Genomic DNA, 27,387 nt, shown 5'->3' with positions numbered 1-27,387 from the left:
CAGGCGGCCATATTGCATTGCATTTGCAGAAAATTAAAGCGGCCACAGATTGAAAAGGAAAGGTCATTTTCTTTCATTCAATTACAATATGACTTGTGTCGCAATTGTATACGCTATATTATTTATTTTTTTTTATTTGCTTTTTTTTCTCACAAAGGTAGAGTTACCCTTTAAAGGATGTTCCCTGTTACTGTATTAACCCCTTAATCCCAGTTGCCCGACTTTGAGGGTCCCAAAAACAAACTCTACAGATCCGATACTAATCAGTTCTATCAAATCAATATGGTCAGCAGGGCCTCTGATAAGGGGGTACCACCGGTCCTCCTGTATGGTGCCCAGGTCCCATCAGTTCAGCGGAGGGGCCCAGGTAGCAGTAAGAATTGGATCATGGACAGTAGAGGGTGACCAATGGGGTGGGGGGGGGGGGGTACAGGAACTGATCCCCTGTTTGGCCCTCCCTGTAGCAGCTGAAAGCCAGCTTCATCTTCTTTTCTTTCCAGCTTTCAGCTGCTGCAGGGGGGAACTACAGGGATCTGTTCTAGTAAATTCCCCATGGCATGCCGATTACCCCTGCTGTAGACAAACTCCTTCCCCCCATTTCCCCCCCCCCCCGTGCTTATCCAGCAGCGCTGACAGCTTCTTCCCCTCTCCCTCCTACAAGCTGCTGCAGGGGACAACTACATTGGTCTGTTCTAGTAAATGCCCCCTGCTGTGCCAATCACCTCTGCTGTAGACAATCTCCTTTGGCTGCTTCTGCCCCCCCCCCCTTTTGTGTGCTTCTCCAGCAGCGCTGACAGCTTTTTTCCCTCTCCCTCCTGCAAGCTGCTGCAGGGGACAACTACAGGGATCTGTTCTAGTAAATGCCTCCTGTCGTGCCGATCACCCCTGCTGCAGGCAATTTTCTCCCCCCCCCCCCTCCCTGTGTGCTTATCCAGCAGCGCTGACAGCTTCTTCCCCTCTCCCTCCTGCAAGCTGCTGCAGGGGACAACTACAGGGATCTGTTCTAGTAAATTCCTCCTGTCGTGCCAATCATCCCTGCTGTAAACAATCTCCTTCTCCTGCTTCTGCCCCCCCCTTTGTGTGCTTCTCCAGCAGCGATGACAGCTCCATCCCCTCTCCCTCCTGCAAGCTGCTGCAGGGGACAACTACAGGGATCTGTTCTAGCAAAAGCCTCCTGTCGCGCTGATCACCCCTGCTGTAGACAATCTCCTTCCCCCTGCTTCAGCCCCCCCCCCCTCCTTTGTGTGCTTCTCCAGCAGCGCTGACAGCTTTTTTTCCCTCTCCCTCCTGCAAGCTGCTGCAGGGGACTACTACAGGGATCTGTTCTAGTAAATGCCCCCTGCCATGCAGATCAACGTTGCTGTAGACTATCTCCTTCCCCCTGCTTCTGCCCCCCCTCCTTTGTGTGATTCTCCAGCAGCGCTGACAGCTTCTTCCCCTCTCCGTCCTGCAAGCTGCTGCAGGGTACGGGGATCGCTTCAGGATAGAGAGACGGTCAGGTAGGCTGTACAGGGCCTGGTGATTTCCAACAGCAACCCTGATGGTCAGCACAATGACAAGTCACCTTCAAAGCTGTTCAGTTACACTAAAGACCCCACAAGAAACAGCACAGCTGAACTCTGAATAATCTCAGAAAATCAATAATATACAGTATGTTATTAATGACAGCATATGGTGACCTCAATGCAGACAAATCAAACTGCATTGAGGGTAATGGCTAGACAGGTCATGGACATGAAGACTGCAGTCAGGTCTCGTTTCCTGTTACCAATCCTGAACTTCAGATTTGCAGTCTGAACATAGACAGATGGAAGTCTGGCTTATAACAAACGCCAGCAGCTTTGGTCTACAGGAACCCTAAATACCCCCCCACCCCCCCCCCCCCCCCCACCCCTCTCACCACCACCCACCCCTCTCCACCAGAGCAAATGAATACAATTTTACCTTGGAGAGGTGGAAAAAATTCCTTCCTGACAGCGCAGGGGTAGTTTTATCAATTGCTTGGACTAAAAGCAGGGTGGATAAAAATCAATGATTTATAAAAAAGATTTAAGAAATTTGATTTTTATTTTTTATTTTATTTGAATCAGATTTTTTGGATTTTGATTAACCACTTTAGCCCCAGAAGGTTTTGCCCCCCCCCCCCCACAATGACCAGGCCATTTTTTGCTTTTCACCACTGCGTTACATTAACTGACAATTACGCGATCGTGCGGCGATGTACCCAAATAAATTTGATGCACTTTTTCCCACAAATAGAGCTTTCTTTTGGTGGTATTTGATCACCTGTGCGATTTTTATTTTTTGCGCTATAAACAAAAAAAGAGCGACAATTCTGGAAAAAAAAAACAATATTTTTCACATTCTGCTATGTAACATTCCCAAAAAAAAAATTTTTAGGCCAATTTTAGGACAATTTTCAGAAATGTCGCTCTTTTTTTGTTTATAGCGCAAAAAATAAAAATCGCAGAGGTGATCAAATACCACCAAAAGAAAGCTCTATTTGTGTGATAAAAAGGACATCCATTTTATTTGGGTACAGCGTCGCACGACCGCGCAATTGCCCGTTAAAGTAACGCAGTGCCGAATCGCAAAATAGGGCCTGGTCAGGAAGGGGGGTTAAACCTTCCGGGGCTGAAGTGGTTAAAGAGCACCTGTCATTTCAGATCCATCATGGCAGCGCCTGTTAGCGGGCATCCACTCACCTGCTGCCGCCACGCCCCTCACCTTGTTGTGTCACTGCCGCATCACCAGCCGTCCCATTAAAGTGAATGGGACTGTCGGCGAGTCAACAGCGGGACAGAGGAGGAGCTGCAGCAGCGGGACAGAGGAGGAGCCACAGCAGCGGGACAGAGGAGGAGCCGCAGCAGCGGGACAGAGGAGGAGCTGCAGCAGCGGGACAGAGGAGGAGCTGCAGCAGCGGGACAGAGGAGGAGCCACAGCAGCAGGACAGAGGAGGAGCCGCAGCAGCGGGACAGAGGAGGAGCCGCAGCAGCGGGACAGAGGAGGAGCTGCAGCAGCGGGACAGAGGAGGAGCTGCAGCAGCGGGACAGAGGAGGAGCCACCGCAGCGGGACAGAGGAGGAGCCACAGCAGCGGGACAGAGGAGGAGCTGCAGCAGCGGGACAGAGGAGGAGCCACAGCAGCGGGACAGAGGAGGAGCCACAGCAGTGGGACAGAGGAGGAGCCACAGCAGCGGGACAGAGGGAGGAGCTGCAGCAGCGGGACAGAGGAGGAGCCGCAGCAGCGGGACAGAGGAGGAGCCACAGCAGTGGGAGAGAGGAGGAGCCGCAGCAGTGGGACAGAGGAGGAGCCGCAGCAGCGGGACAGAGGAGGAGCCACAGCAGTGGGACAGAGGAGGAGGAGCCGCTGCAGGACAGAGTTGACAGTTGCTCTTTAAAAATTACGATTTAAATCAAGCTTTTTAACTAGTGATTTAAATCATGTTTTAAATTGTGATTTAAATCAACTTGACTAAAACCAACCCTGACTAAAAGATTTCCATTCAGAAATTAGGATACTATTGGGCCTCATTCACGTGGGCGTTGACAATGACGCACATAGATGGGTTTGGAAAGGTTTCCTATTTGCTATGTGATGTAATGGCATCATGCACTTTTTTTTTTTTTTTCTTTTTTTTTTTCCTCTTTTAATACATTTTTATTAATTTTCAATATACATAAAGGAAAAGGAAAAAGGGCAATACAAGACAAACAATACTAAACAAATTTAAACGAAAAAAAAAAATGGCATAATGCACACTCTGCATTTAGCAGCTCGTAGTCGCATTCGTTATAGCTGCGGTTAAAACCAAAAAGGAAGTGCTGGGTCCAGGGCCGGATCGCCGCAGCTGATAGCAACTATCCGCAGCTATTCGCAAAGCCATGAGGATAGCTGCAAATTGGTGTGGCAAATGAAGCAATTCCTTGCATTAGCAAGGCATCATGGGATGACAAAGCTTTCTGGGGGAAACAGAAAATGACTTGCCGCAACTTAAACGCGCGTAACCGCACATTTTGTAACTATTCGCCATTATTTTCTGCTCTAGAGAATTTTCAGGCTCCTGTGAATGAGAAATGATAAAATATATCTACTCTAATGATGAACATAATGGAATAGTAATTGTTGTTACAAAAAAAACGTAGACCACAAGCTGCCATCTCAAATGATTTGCAGACAGCGGAACCCATCTGGAATCTCACAATACCCCAGCTATATCAGTATACTGATCTCTCTTTCTGTACCAAAAACTGCCCGTGTCATGCCCATTTGTAGTGTGAATGACAAAACAAAGAGATGACCTCATTGCTGTGCTGCTTGTCCATTCACTGTCCAGTCACAGGCTAAAAGCGTCCGGGATGGGCTCAGAGGAAGAAAAGTGGGAGAGACGCTGGCCACAAGCACATTTGTAGTGTGAATTGGGATTGCTGACAAGACAGAGAGATGATCTCATCGCTGTGCTGCTTCTCCATTCACTGTCCAGTCACAGGCTTGGGTGGGTCCAGGATGGGCTCAGAGGAAGTAAAGTGAGAGACGCTGGCCACAAGCACATTTGTAGTGTGAATTGGGATTGCTGACAAGACAGAGAGAGGATCTCATTGCTGTGCTGCTTCTCCATTCACTGTCCAGTCACAGGCTGGGAAGGGTCCAGGATGGGCTCAGAGGAAGTAAAGTGAGAGATGCTGGCCACAGCACATTTGTATTGTGAATTGGGATTGCTGACAAGACAGAGAGGTGATCTCATTGCTGTGCTGCTTCTCCATTCACTGTCCAGTCACAGGCTGGGAAGGGTCCAAGACGGGCTCAGAGGAAGTCAAGTGAAAGATGATGGCCACAAGCACATTTGTAGTGTGAATTGGGATTGCTGACAAGAAGCATGCTGAATTTTCAGGCTCCTGTGAATGAGAAATGATAAAATATATCTACTCTAATGATGAACATAATGGAATAGTAATTGTTGTTACAAAAAAAACGTAGACCACAAGCTGCCATCTCAAATGATTTGCAGACAGCGGAACCCATCTGGAATCTCACAATACCCCAGCTATATCAGTATACTAATCTCTCTTTCTGTACCAAAAACTGCCCGTGTCATGCCCATTTGTAGTGTGAATGACAAAACAAAGAGATGACCTCATTGCTGTGCTGCTTGTCCATTCACTGTCCAGTCACAGGCTAAAAGCGTCCAGGACGGGCTCAAAGGAGGTAAAGTGAAAGATGCTGGCCACAAGCACATTTGTAGTGTGAATTGGGATTGCTGACAAGACATAGAGATGACCTCATTGCTGTGCTGCTTCTCCATTCACTGTCCAGTCACAGGCTGGGGTGGGTCTAGGACGGGCTCAGAGAAAGTAAAGTGAAAGATGCTGGCCACAAGCACTTTTGTAGTGTTAATCGGGATTGCTGACAAGACAGAGAGATAATCTCTTTGCTGTGCTGCTTCTCCATTCACTGTCCAGTCACAGGCTTGGGTGGGTCCAGGATGGGCTCAGAGGAAGAAAAGTGGGAGAGACGCTGGCCACAAGCACATTTGTAGTGTGAATTGGGATTGCTGACAAGACAGAGAGATGATCTCATCGCTGTGCTGCTTCTCCATTCACTGTCCAGTCACAGGCTTGGGTGGGTCCAGGATGGGCTCAGAGGAAGTAAAGTGAGAGACGCTGGCCACAAGCACATTTGTAGTGTGAATTGGGATTGCTGACAAGACAGAGAGAGGATCTCATTGCTGTGCTGCTTCTCCATTCACTGTCCAGTCACAGGCTGGGAAGGGTCCAGGATGGGCTCAGAGGAAGTAAAGTGAGAGATGCTGGCCACAGCACATTTGTATTGTGAATTGGGATTGCTGACAAGACAGAGAGGTGATCTCATTGCTGTGCTGCTTCTCCATTCACTGTCCAGTCACAGGCTGGGAAGGGTCCAAGACGGGCTCAGAGGAAGTCAAGTGAAAGATGATGGCCACAAGCACATTTGTAGTGTGAATTGGGATTGCTGACAAGAAGCATGCTGATAGGAAGAGAGAGCAGACTGACAAAGGGATGATCTCATCGCTGTGCTGCTTCTCCATTCACTGTCAAGTTGCAGGCTGAGGCGGGTCCATGATGGGCTCAGAGTAAGTGAGATCAAAGATGCTGGCCATAAGCACATATGTATTGTGAATTGGGATGGCTGACAAGGAGCATGCTGATAGGAAGAAAGAGCAGACTGACAGAGAGATGATCTCATCGCTGAGCTGCTTCTCCATTCACTGTCCAGTCACAGGCTGGGAAGGGGCCAGGACGGGCTCAGAGGAAGTCAAGTGAAAGATGCTGGCCACAAGCACATTTGTAGTGTGAATTGGGATTGCTGACAAGAAGCCCGCTGCTGGGAGGAGAGAGCAGAGTGGAAAAAAGATGAGCTCATTGCTGTGCTGCTTCTCCATTTACTGTCCAGTCACAGGCAGAGGGGGGGTCCATGATGGGCTCAGGGTAAGTGAGATCAAAGATGCTGGCCATAAGCACATATGGGCTGTGAATTGGGATGGCTGACAAGGAGCATGCTGATAGGAAGAGAGAGCCGACTGACAGAGAGATGATCTCATTGTTGTGCTGCTTCTCCATTCACTGTCCAGTATAAGGCTGGGGTGGGTCCAGGATGGGCTCAGAGGAGTAAAGTGAAAGATGCTGGGCATAGGCACATATGTCTTGTGAATTAGGATTGCTGACAAGAAGCATTCTGATCGGAAGAGAGAGCAGATTGACAGAGAGATGATCTTATCACTGTGCTGCTTCTCCACTCCCTGTCCAGTCACAGGCTAAGGGTGAGTCCAAGGACTGAGGACATCTGGTGGCAGAAAAGAGTAGTGCATGGGAAATTTCTGGAGTGAACCTGAATATTGTTGTAAAAGCTTTAATAATTATTTTATCTTTTAACTGGCTATTCTTTTTTTATATTGTTATTTTTCACTTCAGTTCAGCAGAAAAAAATCTTCATCCTTCTGCTGTCCACTTCCATCCTTTGATTTAGTCCTAGCAGATGGGAGAGGGACTCTGCACCGAGATGAATGAGCAGCTCGTCTCTCATAAGCGAGAAATGACAAAATGTATCTACTCTTATAATGAACTCATTGGAATAATATAGATATATTTTTTTTTTCACAAAAAGACAACATAGCAAGGCATCTACCGTAAATAGCTGCCGCTAAATCCTGCGTTTGCCCCACCATCGCCCCCTAGATCGCAGGCTGGCGTGACGAGCGATTTGCAGATAGGCTACCCTATCCAGCGTTTCACAATACGCCTCGGTTATATCAGTATAATAATCTATATCTCTCTCTATGTACCAACAGCTGCCCATGTCATGCCCATTTGTACTGTGCATTGGGATTATCCACTGTGGACAATTTAAAGGGATTGTCCCATAGATTAACTCACCCATGAGACACACCAGAGGATTACATTATAATGTTCAATCTGCATCCAATTTCAAGCCATAGGTTACCCTGCAATTGGTTTTTTGATGGCCTATTTTAAAAGCTAGTCCGATGCACCTGCTTCGCCCTGATAGGTTCTATCTCCAACCATGGTAACCACAAGGGACGTTAATCCTTTGTTTGTCGGACAACCCTATTTTGGCAGGTCCTTCTTCTCCCTAACACCGGCTGCGGCTTCGTCTGCCAATTTCTCTCCGGTCATGTGATCTGTGCTCTGCATCTTTTCAAATCTTTCTCCGGAAGGAGAATTCCACCTTATATTGCATTGTCTTCAAACAAGGCAGCAATACCGAAACTGCCGCTTTGTAGTTTAGAAACTCTGAGGACATCCAAGTGTGTAATCAGCCGTATCGGCTCTCTCCCAGTGTGGACAGCAGCTGATGCCAGGTCTCTTTGTGGGGTAACCTCACTATGAGGATCTCCTTCAAGCATTTCACGCTGGACTGCTCCCTCATACCAGGGGCAGCAGGATGAGTGGTTATTTTTTGATGACTTAAAAAGGAACTTCACCCTGCCTAGACAAAACATGTATTTCTATTGGTCATCATAGTCCATGGAGTTCATCCTTGTCCTTCTTCCAGCCCAAAGTTCTTCTTCGTTGTTCTGCTCCTGTGCCACTATCTTGGAACAATATATTGTGCATGTGCTTAATAGTCCATGGAGTCCAGCCTTGTACTTCGTAATAGTCCATGGAGTCCAGCCTTGTACTTTGTAATAGTCCATGGAGACCAGCCTGGTACTTTGTAATAGTCCATGGAGTCCAGCCTTGTACTTCGTAATAGTCCATGGAGTCCAGCCTTGTACTTTGTAATAGTCCATGGAGTCCAGACTTGTCTTTTTTAATTGTCCATGGAGTCCAGCCTTGACCTTAATAGTCCATGGAGTCCATCCTTGTCCTTCTTCCAACCCAAAGTTCTTCTTCGTTGTTCTGCTCCTGTGCCACTATCTTGGAACAATATATTGTGCATGTGCTTAATAGTCCATGGAGTCCAGCCTTGTCCTTCGTAATAGTCCATGGAGTCCAGCCTTGTACTTCGTAATAGTCCATGGAGTCCAGCCTTGTACTTCGTAATAGTCCATGGAGTCCAGACTTGTACTTCGTAGTAGTCCATGGAGTCCAGCCTTGTACTTCGTAATAGTTCATGGAGTCCAACCTTGTACTTCGTAATAGTCCATGGAGTCCAGACTTGTCTTTTTTAATTGTCCATGGAGTCCAGCCTTGACCTTAATAGTCCATGGAGTTCTTAATAGTCCATGGAGTCCATCCTTGTCCTTCTTCCAGTCCAAAAGCTCTTCTTTGTTGCTCTGCTCCTGTGCCACCGTCTTGGAATAATAGAATATGCATGTGCTTAATAGCCCATTTATTCCAGCCTTGTCCTTTTTAATAGTCCATGGAGTCAAGCCCTGTCCTTCCTAATAGTCTATGGAGACCAGCCTTGTCCTTTTTATTGTCCAAGAAGTCATGCCTTGTCCTTCTCAATAGTCCATGGAGTCCAGTCTTGTCCTTCTTAATAGTCCATGGAGTCCAGCTTTGTCCTTTTTAATAGTCCATGGAGACCAGCCTTGTCCTGTTTATTAGGCCAAGGAGTCAAGCCTTGTTCTTCCTAATAGTCCATGGAGTCCAGCCTTGTCCTTCTTAATAGTCCATGGAGTCCAGGCTTGTTTTTCGTAATAGTCCATGTAGTCCAGCCTTGTCCTTAATAGTCCATGGAGTCTAGGCATATCCTTCTTAATAGTCCATGGAGTCTAGGCATATCCTTCTTAATAGTCCATGGAGTCCAGGCATGTCCTTCTTCCAGCCCAAAGTTCTTCTTTGTTGCTCTGCTCCTGTGCCACCATCTTGGAACAATATAATGTGCATGTGCTTAGCATGTGCATTGATTCCAGCCTTGTCCTTTTTAATAGTCCATGGAGTCAAGCCTTGTCCTTCCTTATAGTCTATGGAGACCAGCCTTGTTCTTTTTATTAGTCCATGGAGTCACGCCTTGTCCTTTTTAATGGTCCATAGAGTCAAGCCTTGTCCTTCTTAATAGTTCATGGAACCAATCCTTGTCCTTCCTAATAGTCCATGGAGTCCAGCCTTCTCCTTCCTAATAGTCCATGTGGAGCCCACCCTTAAACTTAATAGTTCATGTGGAATCCTTTCAGTCAAGTGAGGCAAGCCTTGCACATCTTAATAGTCCATGGAGTCCAGCCCTGTTTGTTCCCCCAACACTTCATATTGCTGATTTGTGCCTGCTGTACCATGTCCTTGTATGAGAAAGTATCCTGTTCTCTTTGTATCGCTTCCTTTGTGTGTAATCCCTGGTGTACCTGTTATTCCTGTTGCTTTTCTTTTAAATACTGACCACACTAAGTAGGAGAGCACACCGTGGTCAGTTCTCTAGCCAAGCTGGGAACCCAGTTTGCTCTCCTCCAATGATCAGACCTGTCCTGACACGCCCCCACTGCACAGCCATTCACTGGAAAGCTCAGTGTGCTGCTGCTTCTCCTCCCCCCACCGCCTATGCCGCTGAAAACAGAGGGATTGTGATCACTTTAATAAAGGGAAAAAGGTATTTATAATGTTTTTTCATCTATACACAAATGTTTTGCCTTTCATTTCTATTTTAAAATGAATGGGTTGTTTTACAAGGTGATCGTTTACAATCACTTTAGTCGTCAATAAAGTGCAGCCTTGTCCTTCTTAATAGTCCATAGAGACCAGCTTTGTCCTCCTTATTAGTCCATGGAGTCAAGCCTTGTCCTTCCTAATAGTCCATGGAGCCAAGCCTTGTCCTTCCTAATAGTCCATGGAGCCAAGCCTTGTCCTTCCTAATAGTCCATGGAGCCAAGCCTTGTCCTTCCTAATAGTCCATGGAGCCAAGCTTTGTCATTCCTAATAGTCCATGGAGCCAAGCCTTGTCATTCCTAATAGTCCATGGAGCCAAGCTTTGTCATTCCTGATAATCTATGGCGTCAAGCCTTGTCCTCCTTAATAGTCCATGGAGTCAAGCCTTCTCCTCCTAAATAGTCCATGGAGCCAAGCCTTGTCCTTCCTAATAGTCTATGGAGCCAAGCCTTGTCCTTCCTAATAGTCCATGGAGCCAAGCCTTGTCCTTCCAAATAGTCCATGGAGCCAAGCTTGGTCATTCCTAATCGTCTACGGAGTCAAGCCTTGTCCTCCCTAATAGTCCATGGAGCCAAGCCTTGTCCTTCCTAATAGTCCATGGAGCCAAGCTTGGTCATTCCTAATCGTCTATGGAGTCAAGCCTTGTCCTTCTTAATAGTCCATGGAGCCAAGCCTTGTTCTTCCTAATAGTCCATGAAGCCAAGCTTTTTCATTCCTGATCATCTATGGAGTCAAGCCTTGTCCTCCTTAATAGTCCATGGAGTCAAGGCTTCTCCTCCTAAATAGTCCATGGAGTCAAGCCTTCACCTCCTAAATAGTCCATGGAGTCAAGCCTTGTCCTTTTTAATACTCCATGAAATCCAGTCTTGCCCTTAATAGTCCACGGAGTCCAGCCTTGTCTTTCTCAATAGTCTGAGGAGTCCAGCCTTGTCCTTCCTAACATTTAAGGCGTACAGCCTTGTCCTTCTTCCAACCCAAAGTTCTTCTTCGTTGCTCTGCACCCATGCCACCATCTTGGAACAATACTCTGTGAATGTGCAGACACGTTGCATGTCCCAACCAGGTCTATAGGACCAACCAGAGACCCTTGTCATAGCTACACATGAATGAGCTGTCCCTGCACATGAACAGACCACCATGCTTCTTAGCTAGTACCCAAAGACTGACAGAGACTAGACATGAGCTTAGGTGTCCTCCAAACTCATCTCTAAACCCAACTCTGAACTACCCTTTTCTGTACTCAAGTTGCAGGCTGAATTTCCCATTCATTTCCCATTCGGTGGATGTCCAAACTCATCTCTAGCAGAGACCTACAATGATATGCACATGCATGAGATGAAACATCAAAATACCGCCTCCTGGGATGTGATGTAGACAGCCCAGGAGGTGGGTGGCCTTCTCATCCTCGCCTAGACCAGGGTTCAGGAGGTGAATCCATTAAAAAAAAAAAAGTTTTCATTTTAGATTTTACCCCCTTCCTGACCAGGGCCTATTTTGCGATTCGGCACTCACTGCGTTACTTTAACGGACAATTGCGCGGTCGTGCGACGCTGTACCTAAACTAATTTGAAGTCCTTTTTTTCCCACAAACAGAGCTTTCTTTTGGTGGTATTTGATCACCTGTGCGATTTTTTGATCATGCGCTATAAACAAAAAAAGAGCGTAAATTTTGCAAAAATAACAATATTTTTCACATTTTTTTATATGAAATTCCCCCCCAAAAAATGTAAAAATCAAAATTTTTTAACATTTTAGGCCAATTTGTTTTATGCTACCTATGTTTGGTAAAAAAAAAATCGCAAAAAGCGTTTTTTGATTGGTTTGCCCAAAAGTTATTGCGTTTACTAACAAAGGGAAAGATTTTTGTAATTTTTGTTGTTTTTTTTTTAACGAGTAATCTGTGATTTTTTTTGCAGGACTGCGACATTGCGGTGGACAGATCGGACCCTTGACTGACATTTTTTACACTTTTTGGGGGACCAGTGACATTACTACAGTAATCAGTGCTATACATATGCACTGTTACTGTAAAAATGACACTGGCAGGGAAGGAGTTAACTTTATTTGAGAAGGAGGGGTTAAGTGTGTCCCTAGGGGGGTGCTTCTAACTGTGATTGGATGTGCCTACTGGTGTAAGAACAGAGATCATACGGTCCTACATAGCAGAACCATATGATCTCCATTCTTACACAGGGAAGAATGACAGGCGGCTGTGTTTACATTAGCCGCCTGCCTTTCTCCCGCTCTAACGGACAATCGCGGGTGCCCGGCGGACATCGGGTCCGCCAGGCACACGCGCGGGGGGGGTCCACGAGCGAGCAGGAGCGCGCCTCCAGCGGCGTGCGCTCGCTTCCTAGAGCCTCACAGGCTAGCGACGTACCCCTACGTCACTTTGACTGTGAGGGGCTGACTGCCAACGTAAATCGTCCTTAGGCAGTCGGCAAGTGGTTATTTAATAGCAAATTCCAATTGCGCCTGCACCGGAAGTGACGAGCGGGGCCGGTGCAGGGCATTCTGGGACTCCGACATCACCGAAGAGGAGGCAGAAGAAGACGCTGCGGCTTCAGCTGCCCACACCTGAGATGGCAGCGCTGGAGAAGAAATTTTCAAGGTAAGTATTTCTTCTAAAATGTAAGTGCGACCGGGACAGTTCAGAGGCTATCCATTGTGGAATGCACTAACCCTGACTGTCCCGGGGGTGTTTTTATCTAAAATTCACCCCCAAGGCCAGAACTCCGCTTTAACAACCACTTTAAAGGGGAAGTTGAGATTCCAGAGGGGGGGGGCACTTGCCCCCCCATGCGGACGCCCATGCCTGTAGTATTTTCCACAGTGAAGCTTTCAGGTGTGAATGAAAGGAAGTCACTATGTACCAATTTGTCCCTTACAGGATCACAACTTTATTTTATTAAATCCCATTAAAACTATTCCTAACTTAATAACACTTGGATCGGATTTGTTACTGAAAAAGTGATTACTCTCTGAAGGAAATCGATCAACCAAAAAAAGAGCTCTCGACATGCAGCAGTTCACTAATTAAATAAAGTAACAAATTATCACTGACTCAGTCAGTGTGATTAATGTTACAATGTAATTCTAAATTTCTTGCGGCTAAAATGGTTTGGAATAATTACTTTACATTATAGAGTCATAAATATCCAGCAAATAGAGGAGAACCTGCTGAATTTCCACTGCGGATTAAGGCCTCATGCACACTTGAGCTCAAAAACAAGCTTTTACAGACGGCCTTCTAACTTTTTTTCTGCCTCTAAATGCCCCTCCATGGTTATCTACACTATATTGTCAAAAGTATTGGGACACCTGTCTTTACATGCATATGAACTTTAATGGCATCTCAGGCACCGTTTCTTCAGAGCGCATGCGCGATGACGTCATCGGCTGCATGCAATGTAAATATCTCCTAAACAGTGCAAGTTTAGGAGATATTTACAGTACCTATAAGTAAGCCTTATCATAGGATTACCTATAGGCAAAAGTCATAAAAGTGGGTTTACAACCACCTTATTGGCATCCCAGTCTTAGTCCGTTCACTAAGACTGAGTTGGCCCACCCTTTGCAGCTATACCAGCTTCAATTCCTCTGGGAAAGCTGTCTACAAGGATTAGGAGTGTGTCTATGGGAATGTTTCACCATTCTTCCAGAAGCGCATTTATGAGGTCAGGCACTGATGTTGGACGAGAAGGCCTGGCTCACTGTCTCCGCTCAAATTTATCCCAAAGGTGTTTTATGGGGTTGAGGTCAGGACTCTGTGCAGGCCAGTCAAGTTCCTCCACCCCAAACTCGCTCATCCACGTCTTGATGGACCTTACTTTGTGCACTGGTGAGCAGTCATGTTGGAACAGGCAGGGGCCATCCCCAAACTGTTCCCACAAATTTAGGAGCATAACCTTGTCTAAAATGTCTTGGTATGCGGACGCCTTAAGATTTCCCTTCACTGGAACTAAGGGGCCAAGCCCAACCCCTGAAAAACAACCACACACCATTCTTCCCCCTCCACCATATGATTTGGACCAGTGCACAAAGCACTCTGAAGCATCCTGCTCATTCACAAACGGAAGCATAGTAAACACAGTTTACTATGTTTCAGTGATGAATGGACAAGAGAGTGATTGCTACCAATCGCTCGCTGTGTTCATTCAGGAAAGGAAGCAGTCAGTACATGACATACATACCGGCCCCTTCCCCCACACTCTATCCTAAAGTATCTCCCTTTGTGACCCCAGCAGCTGCCAGCAGGAGAAGGGAAAGAGGGAATCCGGAGGTGCTGCAGGGGAAAACAGGAAAAAGGGGGGGGGGGTACAGGAAAACAGATGGAAGGGGCGCATGTGCTGGGACCAATCCCCCTGCAGTGCAGCTGGAGGGAGAAAGAGGAAGAGAAGCCGGCAGTGCTGAACGGGATGACAGAAATGGAATGGTGGCTGCAACAAGATATTTGGCCAGTGGCGGCCCGTCCATTAGGGGAGCAGGGGCGCTGCCCCCCCTATCCATGCGTCCGGCCCCCTAATCTACATGCAGGGCGCCGGACGCATGGATTCCAATGGGGTTTTTTTTTTAAGCACGTGATTAGAGCCAAAGGCTCTAATAGGCTTCAAAAAAAGGTGGACTCTGGGAGCAGAGCACTGCGCCCTGAGCCCACCCAGTTGTGTGACAATAGCAAATGAATATTCCCTATTGCCACACTGATTCTCCACTCGGCCAATCAGGAAACGGGTCCTGAGACCTATTTCCCAAGTGGCTGAAAGGAGAAGGCATCCTATTGGCCAAGGAGGGAGGAGACAGCCGCCGAGAGGGAATATGGGGACTGAGGGGGAAGCCGCCATTGCTGCCTGTCAGTCCTGTGGAGCAAGGTAAGCAAACTGGCTGGGGGGGGGGGGGTCCGCTGCCACTGGAATGATTGAAGGGGGGTTCGTCTGCCGCTGGAGTGATTGGAGGGTGATCCGTCTGCCGTTGGAGTGATTGGAGGGGGGTCCGTCTGCCGTTGGAGTGATTGGAGGGGGGTCCGTCTGCTGCTGGAGTGATTGGAGGGGGGTCCGTCTGCCGCTGGAGTGACTGGAGGGGGGTCCGTCTGCTGTTGGAGTGTTTGGAGGGGGGTCCGTCTGCCGCTGGAGTGATTGGAGGGGGGTCCGTCTGCTGCTGGAGTGATTGGAGGGGGGTCCATCTGCCGCTGGAGTGATTGGAGGGTGATCCGTCTGCCGCTGGAGTGATTGAAGGGGGGTCCGGGGGGTCCGTCTGCCGCTGGAGTAATTGGGGGGGATCCGTCTAATGCCCCCCCGACTGATGGAGCACCAGCTGCCACTGCGTTCGGTCCCCCTGCTCAGCAGGTGTTTGGGCCCCCCTTTTGAACTGAGGGAGCCTGGGCCCAGTACAGGAGGACTGGCTGTACTTCCTTATCAGCGGCCCTGGAGGCAGGTGAAGATATTTTAAATGCAAAACGCTTGTGTGATGACTACTAGACACCTTTAAAAACAATAAACCCCAAATAAAAAAAAACAATCCTGAAGTAGCAAAACAGTGAATGCAAAAGATATTTAAAAACAATCCAGAAATGCCATAACAGTGAATGCAATACGGACACTTCCCTTGTCTACCGAAGCCAAGTTTCTGGTTACAGTTAAGGCTTATTAATACAAACAGTAAAATCCCAGAGTAATCCCTGCCAGCCAATCCTATCCCTTTAAAACTGGCAAAAACAACGTATGACGATTTGTGATTGGACGCCGGCCTCTGCCTATTCATCTTTGCTTTCACTTGTTACATTGTGTAAAATAATACTATGATGTACTGTGGAATGGTTGGATTTCACAAGGCCTGAAAACATGTTTTTTCCCGTATGAATCAAGCTGTGTGTTACTATTCAAGGCTTCATTTCCATAGAAATCACTGCGAACATACAGAAAATACAAAGAGAGAGAAAATCACTCATTACAGCCACAGAGACTCTCCCACCAGAGACAAGAAATGGATTTATTTCGGATTGTCTGTTCTGGAAGATTGGAAAAACACATGCAGCCCTTGGGTGGGGCAGAAATATTGTGTTACAAGTGCAGGCGGTCTGCACACATATACAAATATACAGACACTGCGGATTTTATGCAGAATAGGAAGAGGAGTTATCTGTTTTTAGGGAGCAGCTGTAATGTTATATGTGAGGATACAATGTAACAGAAAGTGGGAGTAAAAAGAGACACAAGGGTGGAAGGGAGGCGCAAGATAAATAGGTAGACATAATGAAGAGGTATAAAGAGGGGATAGAAGAGAGGGAGAGAGAGAAGGAGAGACAGAGGGAGAAATTAAGAGAGAGGGAGAAAGATGGAGGAGAGAAAGAAAGAAAAAGAAAAATGAAGACAGTGAGGGAGTGAGATGAAGAAGAGAGAGAGAGAGTACAGATTAGGAGAGGGATAAAAAGTAAGAGATGGAAAGAGAGAGAGAGGGAAATGGAGAGAAGAAGAGAGAGGGAGGGAGAAAGAAAGATGAATAGGAAGAGAGGGAAAGAAAGAAAGAAAGAAAGAAAGAAAGAAAGAAAGAAAGAAAGAAAGAAAGAAAGAAAGAAAGAAAGAAAGAAAGAAAGAAAGAAAGAAAGAAAGAAAGAAAGAAAGAAAGAAAGAAAGAAAGAAAGAAGAGAGATGAAGAGAGAGAGAAAGAGAGAGAGTGCAACAAGGAGAGAGAGAAGGAAAGAAACAGAGATGAAGAGAGAGAAAGCTGAACAGAAAGAGAGGGCAGGAAAAGAGAAAGAAAGAAAGAAAGAAAGAAAGAAAGAAAGAAAGAAAGAAAGAAAGAAAGAAAGAAAGAAAGAAAGAAAGAAAGAAAGAAAGAAAGAAAGAAAGAAAGAAAGAAAGAAAGAAAGAAAGAAAGAAAGAAAGAAAGAAAGAAAGAAAGAAGAGAGAGAGAAATAGAGAGTGCGCAACAATGAGAGAGAGAGGGAAAGAAACAGAGATGAAGAGAGAGGAAGCTGAACAGAAAGAAAGAAAGAAAGAAAGAAAGAAAGAAAGAAAGAAAGAAAGAAAGAAAGAAAGAAAGAAAGAAAGAAAGAAAGGAGAGATGAAGAGAGAGAGAAAGAGAGAGAGTGCAACAATGAGAGAGAGAAGGAAAGAAAGAAAGATGAAGAGAGAGGAAGCTGAACAGAAAGAGAGGGCAGGAAGAAAGAAGGAAGAGAGAAAGAAAGAAAGAAAGAAAGAAAGAAAGAAAGAAAGAAAGAAAGAAAGAAAGAAAGAAAGAAAGAAAGAAAGAAAGAAAGAAAGAAAGAAAGAAAGAAAGAAAGAAAGAAAAGAGAGATGAAGAGAGAGAGAAAGAGAGAGCGCGCAACAAGGAGATAGAGAAGGAAAGAAAGAGAGAGATGAAGAGAGGGAGGAAGGGAGGCGCAAGATAAATAGGAAGACATAATGTATAAAGGGGGGGATAGATGAGAGGGAGAGAGAGAGAGAAGGAGGGACAGAGACAGAAACAGAGTGAGAAATGAAGAGAGAGGGGGAAAGATGAAGGAGAGAGGAAGAAAGAGAGTGAGAGAGAGAGAGAGAGAAATGGAGAAATAAAAGAGAGGAAAAGCTAGAGATAGAGAGAGCAAGCAAGACTCTGAGATTAAAGAGGAAGTAAACCCTCCTCTGACACTTGTACCTATAGATGATCCTATGATAAGGCTTACCTATAGGTACTGTAAATATCTCCTAAACATGCACCGTTTAGGAGATATTTACCTTTCATGCAGCCAGTGACGTCACTGGCGCATGCGCTCTGAAGGAACGGCCGATCGTGCCGTTCCTTCAGAGCCCCGTGCCGTGACCGTCGGCTCCCGCGCACGTGCGCGGGAGTGACGTCACCGCGGCTCCGGCCAATCAGATGGCCGGATGCCGCAATCCCGGAAGACGGGCGACTGGACATGTCGCCCGTCATAGAGGTAAGCGGGCGGCGCGGCGGGGGCTCGTTCTAAGGTAAGTATTTCATAATGAGCTAGTATGGGATGCATACTAGCTCATTATGTGTTTCTCTTTCAGGATGTAAAGAAAAAAAAAAAATTTTTCTACAACCTCTTTAAAAGAGAGAGGAGGTAGAAAGAGAGAGGGAGGGCAGGAGGGTGGTAGAGAGAGAAAAAGAGAGAGTGACAGAGAGAGAGAGATAGATGAAGAAAGAGGAAGAGAGAGGAGGAAGAATGTAGAGGGGTAGAGAAGGAGAGAGATATGGAGAGATAAAGAGATAAAGAGAGGGAGATGTAGAGAGAGAGGTGAAAAAAGGGGGGGGGGGAGAGAAATCATTAGGGAGGTAGAAAGAGAGGAGAGGGAGAGCAGGAGGGCGGTAGAGAGAGTGACAGAGAGAAAGAGAGATGTAGAAAGAGGAAGATAGAGGAGGAAGGATGTAGAGAGGTAAAGAAGGAGAGAGATATGGAGAGATAAAGAGAGAGAGAGAGGGAGATGTAGAGAGAGAGGTGAAAAGAGAGGGGGGGGGGGAGAAATCATTAGGGAGGTAGAAATGGAAAGGGAGAGGGAGAGCAGAAGGGAGGTAGAGAGAGAAGAAGAGAGTGAGATAGATAGATGAAGAGAGACAGAGATTGAGAAAGAAAAGAGGGAGAGAGAAAGAAGTAGAAGAGAGGGAGGGGAAGACAGGGAAAAGGAAGAGGCAGGAAAGAGAGTGGGGGGAAAAGATAGAGGGGGGTGGGTGGAAAGGAGAGAGAGGGAGAGAGGGAAGGAAAAGAGGTGAGAGGGCAGGATAGAAGAGGTGAGGAGTGAGGCCCATACAGTATAATAACACTGTGTTGTAGTGCCGTTTGAATGGCACCCCATCACACTAAGACAACACAACTACATTGTACTACCATGCATTGTGCTGCATCAGATAAAAGGGTCATGTCTAATTTATTAGCATGTTAGGATGGGTTCATTTTAATAAGCTGGCTTAACACAATGTGCAGAAACACACAAAATAACATGTGTAACGTATGTGTGTTAATGCACCGCAAGGAATGAGAGAGAGGGAAAGGAGGAAAAAGAAGACGGGGAAGGGGGGAGAGAAAAGGTGGCAAAAAAGATATATATAGATAGACAAGGCAACATACAGACCATTAACTGAGAGACAAAGTTATATAGACCTCTGCCAGACAGATACCCCTACCCCTCCCCCTCCACACACACTTCAAGAGGCACAAAGTATCCTTTTGCTGGCTGTCACTCTCTGACAATCATTGGACAACAAATCCCAACATGTCCCAGCAGTTGGTGGGAGTGGGAGTGGGCATCCCAATTTCTTTAGTCTTACAACCACTAGAAATCCACCAGCTCAATCCTAGCTCACTATAACTAAGACATCATCAGCAACTTTTCAAACTCTATCTTCTGCTACTGAACATCTATAAGAAAATATTGCTGCAGGTGCAATAAAGCGGGAGGATGGAAAATGAAGACAACATTGGTGGTGCTGCCGGTGTTGTGCCGAAATCGGTTTCCCCAACACCGGTAACAAGTATTCAAATTTTCTCTTACATTTCATGAAAAAACATACCATGAATTGTGCAAGTTTTCTCTTCTCCACTTTTACCACATCAGCTTGGTTGTATCAGAGGACCATGAGTCAATCAGAAGACCTCAGACATATTTATTGCCCAACAAGTCTCTAAAACTGCTTTTTTTTTGTGATGAAACTATTTTTGTTCTCAAAACAGGAGACCACAGGAAATTAAAACATTGATAATAATTATGTAGAAAAGGAGAAGTCTCAGTATGCAGTTGGTCCACATTGCAAACCAGACATAGACAAGTCTTGATAAATTGGGTCTGTCTTTGAAGGACGCCTTTCCTAACTGACTTCCCCCCATTTACATACTTCCCAATTTTCGGAGATTGGAAAGAACACATCTCATTGACAAATAATTTATATAAAAAGCACACCTTTGACAAACCACTGTTATACTTTTGGATGCAAAAGCTGACCATCCGCAAAAGACAAATTTACATACCATTATGACCACCTATGAAGGTCAACCTCTGCAAGATAATAATAGCTACAATGAATCAAAATACATCACTTACGTTAAGCATGTTACCAACCTGGGCAATCCAAGTTTATAAGAAGCATAGGTTACTTTAACTCAGTGGTCTCCAAATTGTGGCCGTGGGCCCAGATGTGGCCCCTTGCTTGCCTTTATCTGGCTCTTGGGGCACTATTTCTTCCACTGACATCAATGATGGGGCACTATTCCCTCCAATGAGACCAGGGATGGGACACTATTCTTTGTACTGATACCAATGATGGGACACTATTCCTCCTACTGATACCAATGATTGGGCACTTTTCCTGCCACTGGAACCATGGATGGAGCACTATTCCTTCTACTGATTCCAATAATGGGGCACTATTCCTCCCACTGACACCCACGATGGGGCACTATTCCTCCCACTGACATCAATGATGGGGCACCATTCCTCCCACTGACACCAGTGATGGGGCACTATTCCCTCTACTGACACCATGGATGGGGCACAATTCCTCCCACTGACACCAATAATGGGGTACTATTCCCTCCACTGACACCAATGATGGGGCACTGTTCCTCCCACTGACACCATGGATGGGGCACTATTCCTTCCACTGACACCAAGGATGGGACACTATACCTCTTACTGATTCCAATAATGTGGCACTATTCCTCCCACTGACACTAATGATGGGGCACTATTCCTCCCACTGACACCAATGATGGGGCACTATTCCTCCCACTGATACCAATGATGGGACACTATTTCTCACACTGACATCATGTTTAGAGAACTCTTTCTTCCACTGATACCAATGATGGGGCACAATTCACCCACTGACACCAATGATGGGAAACTATTCCTCCCACTGATACCAATGATGGGAAACTATCCCTCCCACTGATACCACTGATGGGAAACTATTCCTCCCACTGATTCCAATGATGAGGCACTATTCCTCCCACTGATACCAATGATGGGGCACTATTCCTCCCACTGATACCAATGATGGGAAACTATTCCTCCCACTGATACCAATGATGGGGCACTATTCCTCCCACTGATTCCAATAATGGGGCACTATTCCTCCCACTGATACCAATGATGGGGAACTATTCCTCTCACTGATACCACTGATGGGAAACTATTCCTCCCACTGATTCCAATGATGAGGCACTATTCCTCCCACTGATTCCAATGATGAGGCACTATTCCTCCCACTGATACCAATGATGGGGCACTATTCCTCCCACTGATACCAATGATGGGAAACTATTCCTCCCACTGATACCAATGATGGGGCACTATTCCTCCCACTGATTCCAATAATGGGACACTATTCCTTCCACTGATACCAATGATGGGGCACTATTGTTCCCACTGACACCAATCATCAGGCACAATTCACCCACTGACACCAATGATGGGGCACTATTCTTTCAACTGACCCCAGGGATGGGGCACTATTCCTCCCACTGACACCAAGAATGGGGCCTTGTTCACTCCCACTGACACCGGGGTATTTCCTACTCCCACTGGCCATGGTCCGGCCCAACTAAAGCCTGAAAGACAGTAAACTTGCCCTTTGTTTAGAAAGTTTGGAGACCCCTGCCTGAGATGAAACACACATGTCATCAATGTCCAAAAATACATCATAAAATTCCAAAAGTGGATAGGATAATGGCAGCTAAAATTATGCAAAAACTCAGACTTTTCCTACAGAAGTCAAGCTTATCCCCACTCTGCTAGCTTCTGAAGCCAACCAATTGGGGAGCTTTAAGAGATGACAGTTGACATCCAACAGCATAAAACAAACATTTCACTAAGCCATTTGGTTCAACAGGCTTGAGGGGTGCTCATGAACGGAGACCAAGTAGCCCCTTTTCAGGCCCCTCTACAATCAACCTTACAAGCTGGACTGCAACATAAAAAGAGGAACAATCTAAAGACTTTTGGGTAATAAATGGGGCTTTTCACTTTCAGAAGGTGGCAAACCTCTGCAAACCGCCTCGTTCTCCCATTTGCTGCAGCAAATTAGAGGGTTTTCTGATCGGAAGGTCCCCAATGGTCAGAGATGTAGAAGCCTTCCTCCTTCTGAAAGAGGAAAACTCCTTTAAGAAGGACATTTATTGATGCAGATCAATACATCCGACCTAAAAGTGGAAGACTCCCAGAGGCGAGAGGGTTCTATAGTATAGACTACTCGGAGGCGCTCAGGACATGGGGGGGCTAAGAGTGCAACCGCCAACATATGACTTTAATAAAGGTGAGGAGGAGATTAGAGCCAGAGGTGGAGCAGATGGGGAGGCAGGGAAAGTTTCAGGCCTGGAGCTGGGCCAAGACAAGGAAACAATTCCAGAGGCAGAGGGATTGCAGGCACACAGCTTCCATACATTACATATCTCAGTGTGGGCCTGTCTCCTGGAGCAATAATTCAGGCCAGCAGCTGAATAGCACGTGTATCATTTAATGACTATTAGCAGACAATGCAGTGTCTCTGTTCTGTATCAGGGGAGCAATCTGCTCCTGGGTGAGTGAGCATGATGGATGCTGCAGGCCGATATAAGTGACACTCCTTATTAGCTGCACAGCTGCATTGCAGCCTGCTCCCCCTCGTCCGCCTGGCGCTGCACAGAGCACACATGCCCTGCCATGGAGATGGCCACACTGCAGGAAGACCAGGCCCAGGAGTGCCGGGAATGGACAGGGAGAGGCTGCCACTGCATTATTCTGGGTGGGCTGCCAAGTCAGTGTAGGTAATGCTCTGAAGAAGCAAGTGCATGTCAGTGTATACACCATGCAGAGACCACTGCATGTCAGTGTATGCACAGTGCAGAGACAAGTGCATGTCAGTGTATGCACAGTGCAGAGACAAGTGCATGTCAGTGTATGCACAGTGCAGAGACAAGTGCATGTCAGTCTATACACAGTGCAGAGACAAGTGCATGTCAGTGTATGTACAGTGCAGAGACAAGTGCATGTCAGAGTATATACCATGCAGAGACCATTGCATGACAGTGTATGCACAGTGCAGAGACAAGTGCATGTCAGTGTATGCACAGTGCAGAGACAAGTGCATGTCAGTGTATGCACAGTGCAGAGACAAGTGCATGTCAGTGTATGTACATTGCAGAGACAAGAGCATGTCAGTGTATATACAGTGCAGAGACAAGTGCATGTCAGTGTATGCACAGTGCAGAGACAAGTGCATGTCAGTGTATGCACAGTACAGAGACAAGTGCATGTCAGTCTATACACAGTGCAGAGACAAGTGCATGTCAGTGTATGTACAGTGCAGAGACAAGTGCATGTCAGAGTATATACCCGGCAGAGACAAGTGCATGTCAGTGTATATACAGTGCAGAGATAAGTGCATGTCAGTGTATATACAGTGCAGAGACAAGTGCATGTCAGTGTATATATATACAGTGCAAAAACAAGTGCTTGTCAGTGTAAGCACAGTGCAGAGACAAGTGCATGTCAGTGTAAGCATAGTGCAGAGACAAGTGCTTGTCAGTGTATATACAGTGCAGAGACTAGTGCTTGTCAGTGTAAGCATAGTGCAGAGACAAGTGCATGTCAGTGTATGAACAGTGCAGAGACAAGTGCATGTCAGTGTATGTCCAATGCAGAGACCATTGCATGTCAGTGTATGCACAGTGCAGAGACAAGTGCATGTCAGTGTATATACAGTGCAGAGACAAGTGCATGTCAGTGTATGCCCAGTGCAGAGACAAGTGCTTGTCAGTGTAAGCACAGTGCAGAGACAAGTGCATGTCAGTGTATGTACAGTGCAGAGACAAGTGAGTGTCAGTGTATGTACAGTGCAGAGACACGTGCATGTAAGTGTAAGCACAGTGCAGAGAAAAATGCATGTCAGTGTATATACAGTGCAGAGACAAGTGCATGTCAGTGTATATATATACAGTGCAAAAACAAGTGCTTGTCAGTGTATGCACAGTGCAGAGACAAGTGCATGTCAGTGTATGCACAGTACAGAGACAAGTGCATGTCAGTCTATACACAGTGCAGAGACAAGTGCATGTCAGTGTATGTACAGTGCAGAGACAAGTGCATGTCAGAGTATATACCCGGCAGAGACAAGTGCATGTCAGTGTATATACAGTGCAGAGATAAGTGCATGTCAGTGTATATACAGTGCAGAGACAAGTGCATGTCAGTGTATATATATACAGTGCAAAAACAAGTGCTTGTCAGTGTAAGCACAGTGCAGAGACAAGTGCATGTCAGTGTAAGCATAGTGCAGAGACAAGTGCTTGTCAGTGTATATACAGTGCAGAGACTAGTGCTTATCAGTGTAAGCATAGTGCAGAGACAAGTGCATGTCAGTGTATGAACAGTGCAGAGACAAGTGCATGTCCGTGTATGTCCAATGCAGAGACCATTGCATGTCAGTGTATGCACAGTGCAGAGACAAGTGCATGTCAGTGTATACACAGTGCAGAGACAAGTGCATATCAGTGTATACACAGTGCAGAGACAAGTGCATGTCAGTGTATGTACAGTGCAGAGACAAGTGCATGTCAGAGTATATACCCGGCAGAGACAAGTGCATGTCAGTGTATATACAGTGCAGAGATAAGTGCATGTCAGTGTATATACAGTGCAGAGACAAGTGCATGTCAGTGTATATATATACAGTGCAAAAACAAGTGCTTGTCAGTGTAAGCACAGTGCAGAGACAAGTGCATGTCAGTGTAAGCATAGTGCAGAGACAAGTGCTTGTCAGTGTATATACAGTGCAGAGACTAGTGCTTATCAGTGTAAGCATAGTGCAGAGACAAGTGCATGTCAGTGTATGCACAGTGCAGAGACAAGTGCATGTCAGTGTATGTCCAATGCAGAGACCATTGCATGTCAGTGTATGCACAGTGCAGAGACAAGTGCATGTCAGTGTATATACAGTGCAGAGACAAGTGCATGTCAGTGTATGCCCAGTGCAGAGACAAGTGCTTGTCAGTGTAAGCACAGTGCAGAGACAAGTGCATGTCAGTGTATGTACAGTGCAGAGACAAGTGAGTGTCAGTGTATGTACAGTGCAGAGACACGTGCATGTAAGTGTAAGCACAGTGCAGAGAAAAATGCATGTCAGTGTATATACAGTGCAGAGACAAGTGCATGTCAGTGTATATATATACAGTGCAAAAACAAGTGCTTGTCAGTGTATGCACAGTGCAGAGACAAGTGCATGTCAGTGTATGCACAGTACAGAGACAAGTGCATGTCAGTCTATACACAGTGCAGAGACAAGTGCATGTCAGTGTATGTACAGTGCAGAGACAAGTGCATGTCAGAGTATATACCCGGCAGAGACAAGTGCATGTCAGTGTATATACAGTGCAGAGATAAGTGCATGTCAGTGTATATACAGTGCAGAGACAAGTGCATGTCAGTGTATATATATACAGTGCAAAAACAAGTGCTTGTCAGTGTAAGCACAGTGCAGAGACAAGTGCATGTCAGTGTAAGCATAGTGCAGAGACAAGTGCTTGTCAGTGTATATACAGTGCAGAGACTAGTGCTTGTCAGTGTAAGCATAGTGCAGAGACAAGTGCATGTCAGTGTATGAACAGTGCAGAGACAAGTGCATGTCCGTGTATGTCCAATGCAGAGACCATTGCATGTCAGTGTATGCACAGTGCAGAGACAAGTGCATGTCAGTGTATGCCCAGTTCAGAGAAAAATATATGTTTATTTTTTATAAATATATGTATAGGATGCAATGGCAGCAGGGAGAGAGGAATGTAATAAGGGGAAGGATTGGTAGCAGGTAGGCAGTAGTCAGTGTGTGATTGTTTTGCATCAGGGCGGTGTATAGAAATGGGCACAGTTGCAGCATGTAGTGGAGGGTAGATTGGCAGAAGAAAGGGGTGGGCAGAGAGAGGGCACACAGGTTGGTATAGGTAGGTTGTCAGCAGAGGGTGCAGAGAGAGGGCACACAGGTAGGTATAGGTAGGTTGTCAGCAGAGGGTGCAGAGAGAGGGCACACAGGTAGGTATAGGTTGGTAGGTTGTCAGCAGAGGGTGCAGAGAGGAGGGCACACTGGCAGTAGGTGGTATATGGTGAAGGGTTGCCCGGAAGCGGGAGGTGCACAGGGAAGGGAGAGGTAGGTTGCCAGCAGGGGGGGAGGGGGGGCACACCTAGCACTTACCTTTGACCTGGTTTTCATAGTCAGCGATGATCTCCTTATCCTTCCTGAACCGGGACATGATTGGGGCGGTCGGAGGGTCTCCGGGATCCGATCACCTGCAGCGCCGCCCAGCAAACCCCGAGCTCCGCATTGCTCCAACCGGCGCTCCCTCCTCTCTGCTCTCCGCTTCTCCTCCCCGCCCCGCTTCTATCCCCCCGCTTCTCCCTCTCAGCTTCTCCTCTCCGCTCCCTCCGCTTCTCTCCGATTGTTTTCCTTCTTCTTTCTCTTCGTGCTGCCACTGCGGGGTGATCCGAGGCTGAGCGTCACCTGACTCCGCCCACCTCCCAATACAAGACATGGAGCCTGCTGGACACCCAACTGCACATCACCCATCATCCCCATCCCTATCCTCCATCATCCCTATCCTCCATCATCCCTATCCTCCATCATCCCTATCCTCCATCATCATCCCCATCCCTATCCTTCATCATCCCCATCCCTATCCTCCATCATCTCCACCCCTATCCTCCATCATCTCCATCCCTATCCTTCATCATCTCCATCCCTATCCTCCATCATCCCCATCCCTATCCTTCATCATCCCCATCCCTATCCTTCATCATCCCCATCCCTATCCTCCATCATCCCCATCCCTATCCTCCATCATCCCCATCCCTATCCTCCATCATCCCCATCCCTATCCTCCATCATCCCTATCCTCCATCATCCCTATCCTTCATCATCCCCATCCCTATCCTCCATCATCCCCATCCCTATCCTCCATCATCTCCACCCCTATCCTCCATCATCTCCATCCCTATCCTCCATCATCCCCATCCCTATCACCCATCATCCCCATCCCTATCCTCCATCATCCCCCATCCCTATCCTTCATCATCCCTATCCTCCATCATCCCCATCCCTATCCTCCATCATCTCCATCCCTATCCTCCATCATCCCCATCCCTATCACCCATCATCCCCATCCCTATCCTCCATCATCCCCATCCCTATCCTCCATCATCTCCATCCCTATCCTCCATCATCCCTATCCTCCATCATCCCCATCCCTATCACCCATCATCCCCATCCCTATCCTCCATCATCCCTATCCTCCATCATCCCCATCCCTATCACCCATCATCCCCATCCCTATCCTCCATCATCCCTATCCTCCA

General features: G+C 46.7%; 1 protein-coding gene across 2 annotated transcripts in view; it reads right to left on the bottom strand.

Annotated features, from left to right (window-relative positions):
• Positions 1 to 26,395, bottom strand: part of SRGAP3 (SLIT-ROBO Rho GTPase activating protein 3) — a 173,215-nt gene extending 146,820 nt beyond the window's left edge. For both annotated transcript variants that reach the window (XM_082264941.1, XM_082264942.1), the window contains exon 1: positions 26,231 to 26,395. In XM_082264941.1, the coding sequence (XP_082121067.1) occupies positions 26,231 to 26,288 (58 nt within the window). In that variant the 5' untranslated portion in view covers positions 26,289 to 26,395. The remainder of the gene's footprint in view (positions 1 to 26,230) is intronic.
• Positions 26,396 to 27,387: the final 992 nt, after the last annotated feature.

This window comes from Pelophylax lessonae (assembly GCF_965119305.1).
Source record: "Pelophylax lessonae genome assembly, chromosome: 8".
NCBI classification, from domain to species: Eukaryota; Metazoa; Chordata; class Amphibia; order Anura; family Ranidae; genus Pelophylax; species Pelophylax lessonae.
This window is presented reverse-complemented; position numbering and strand designations above follow the sequence as displayed.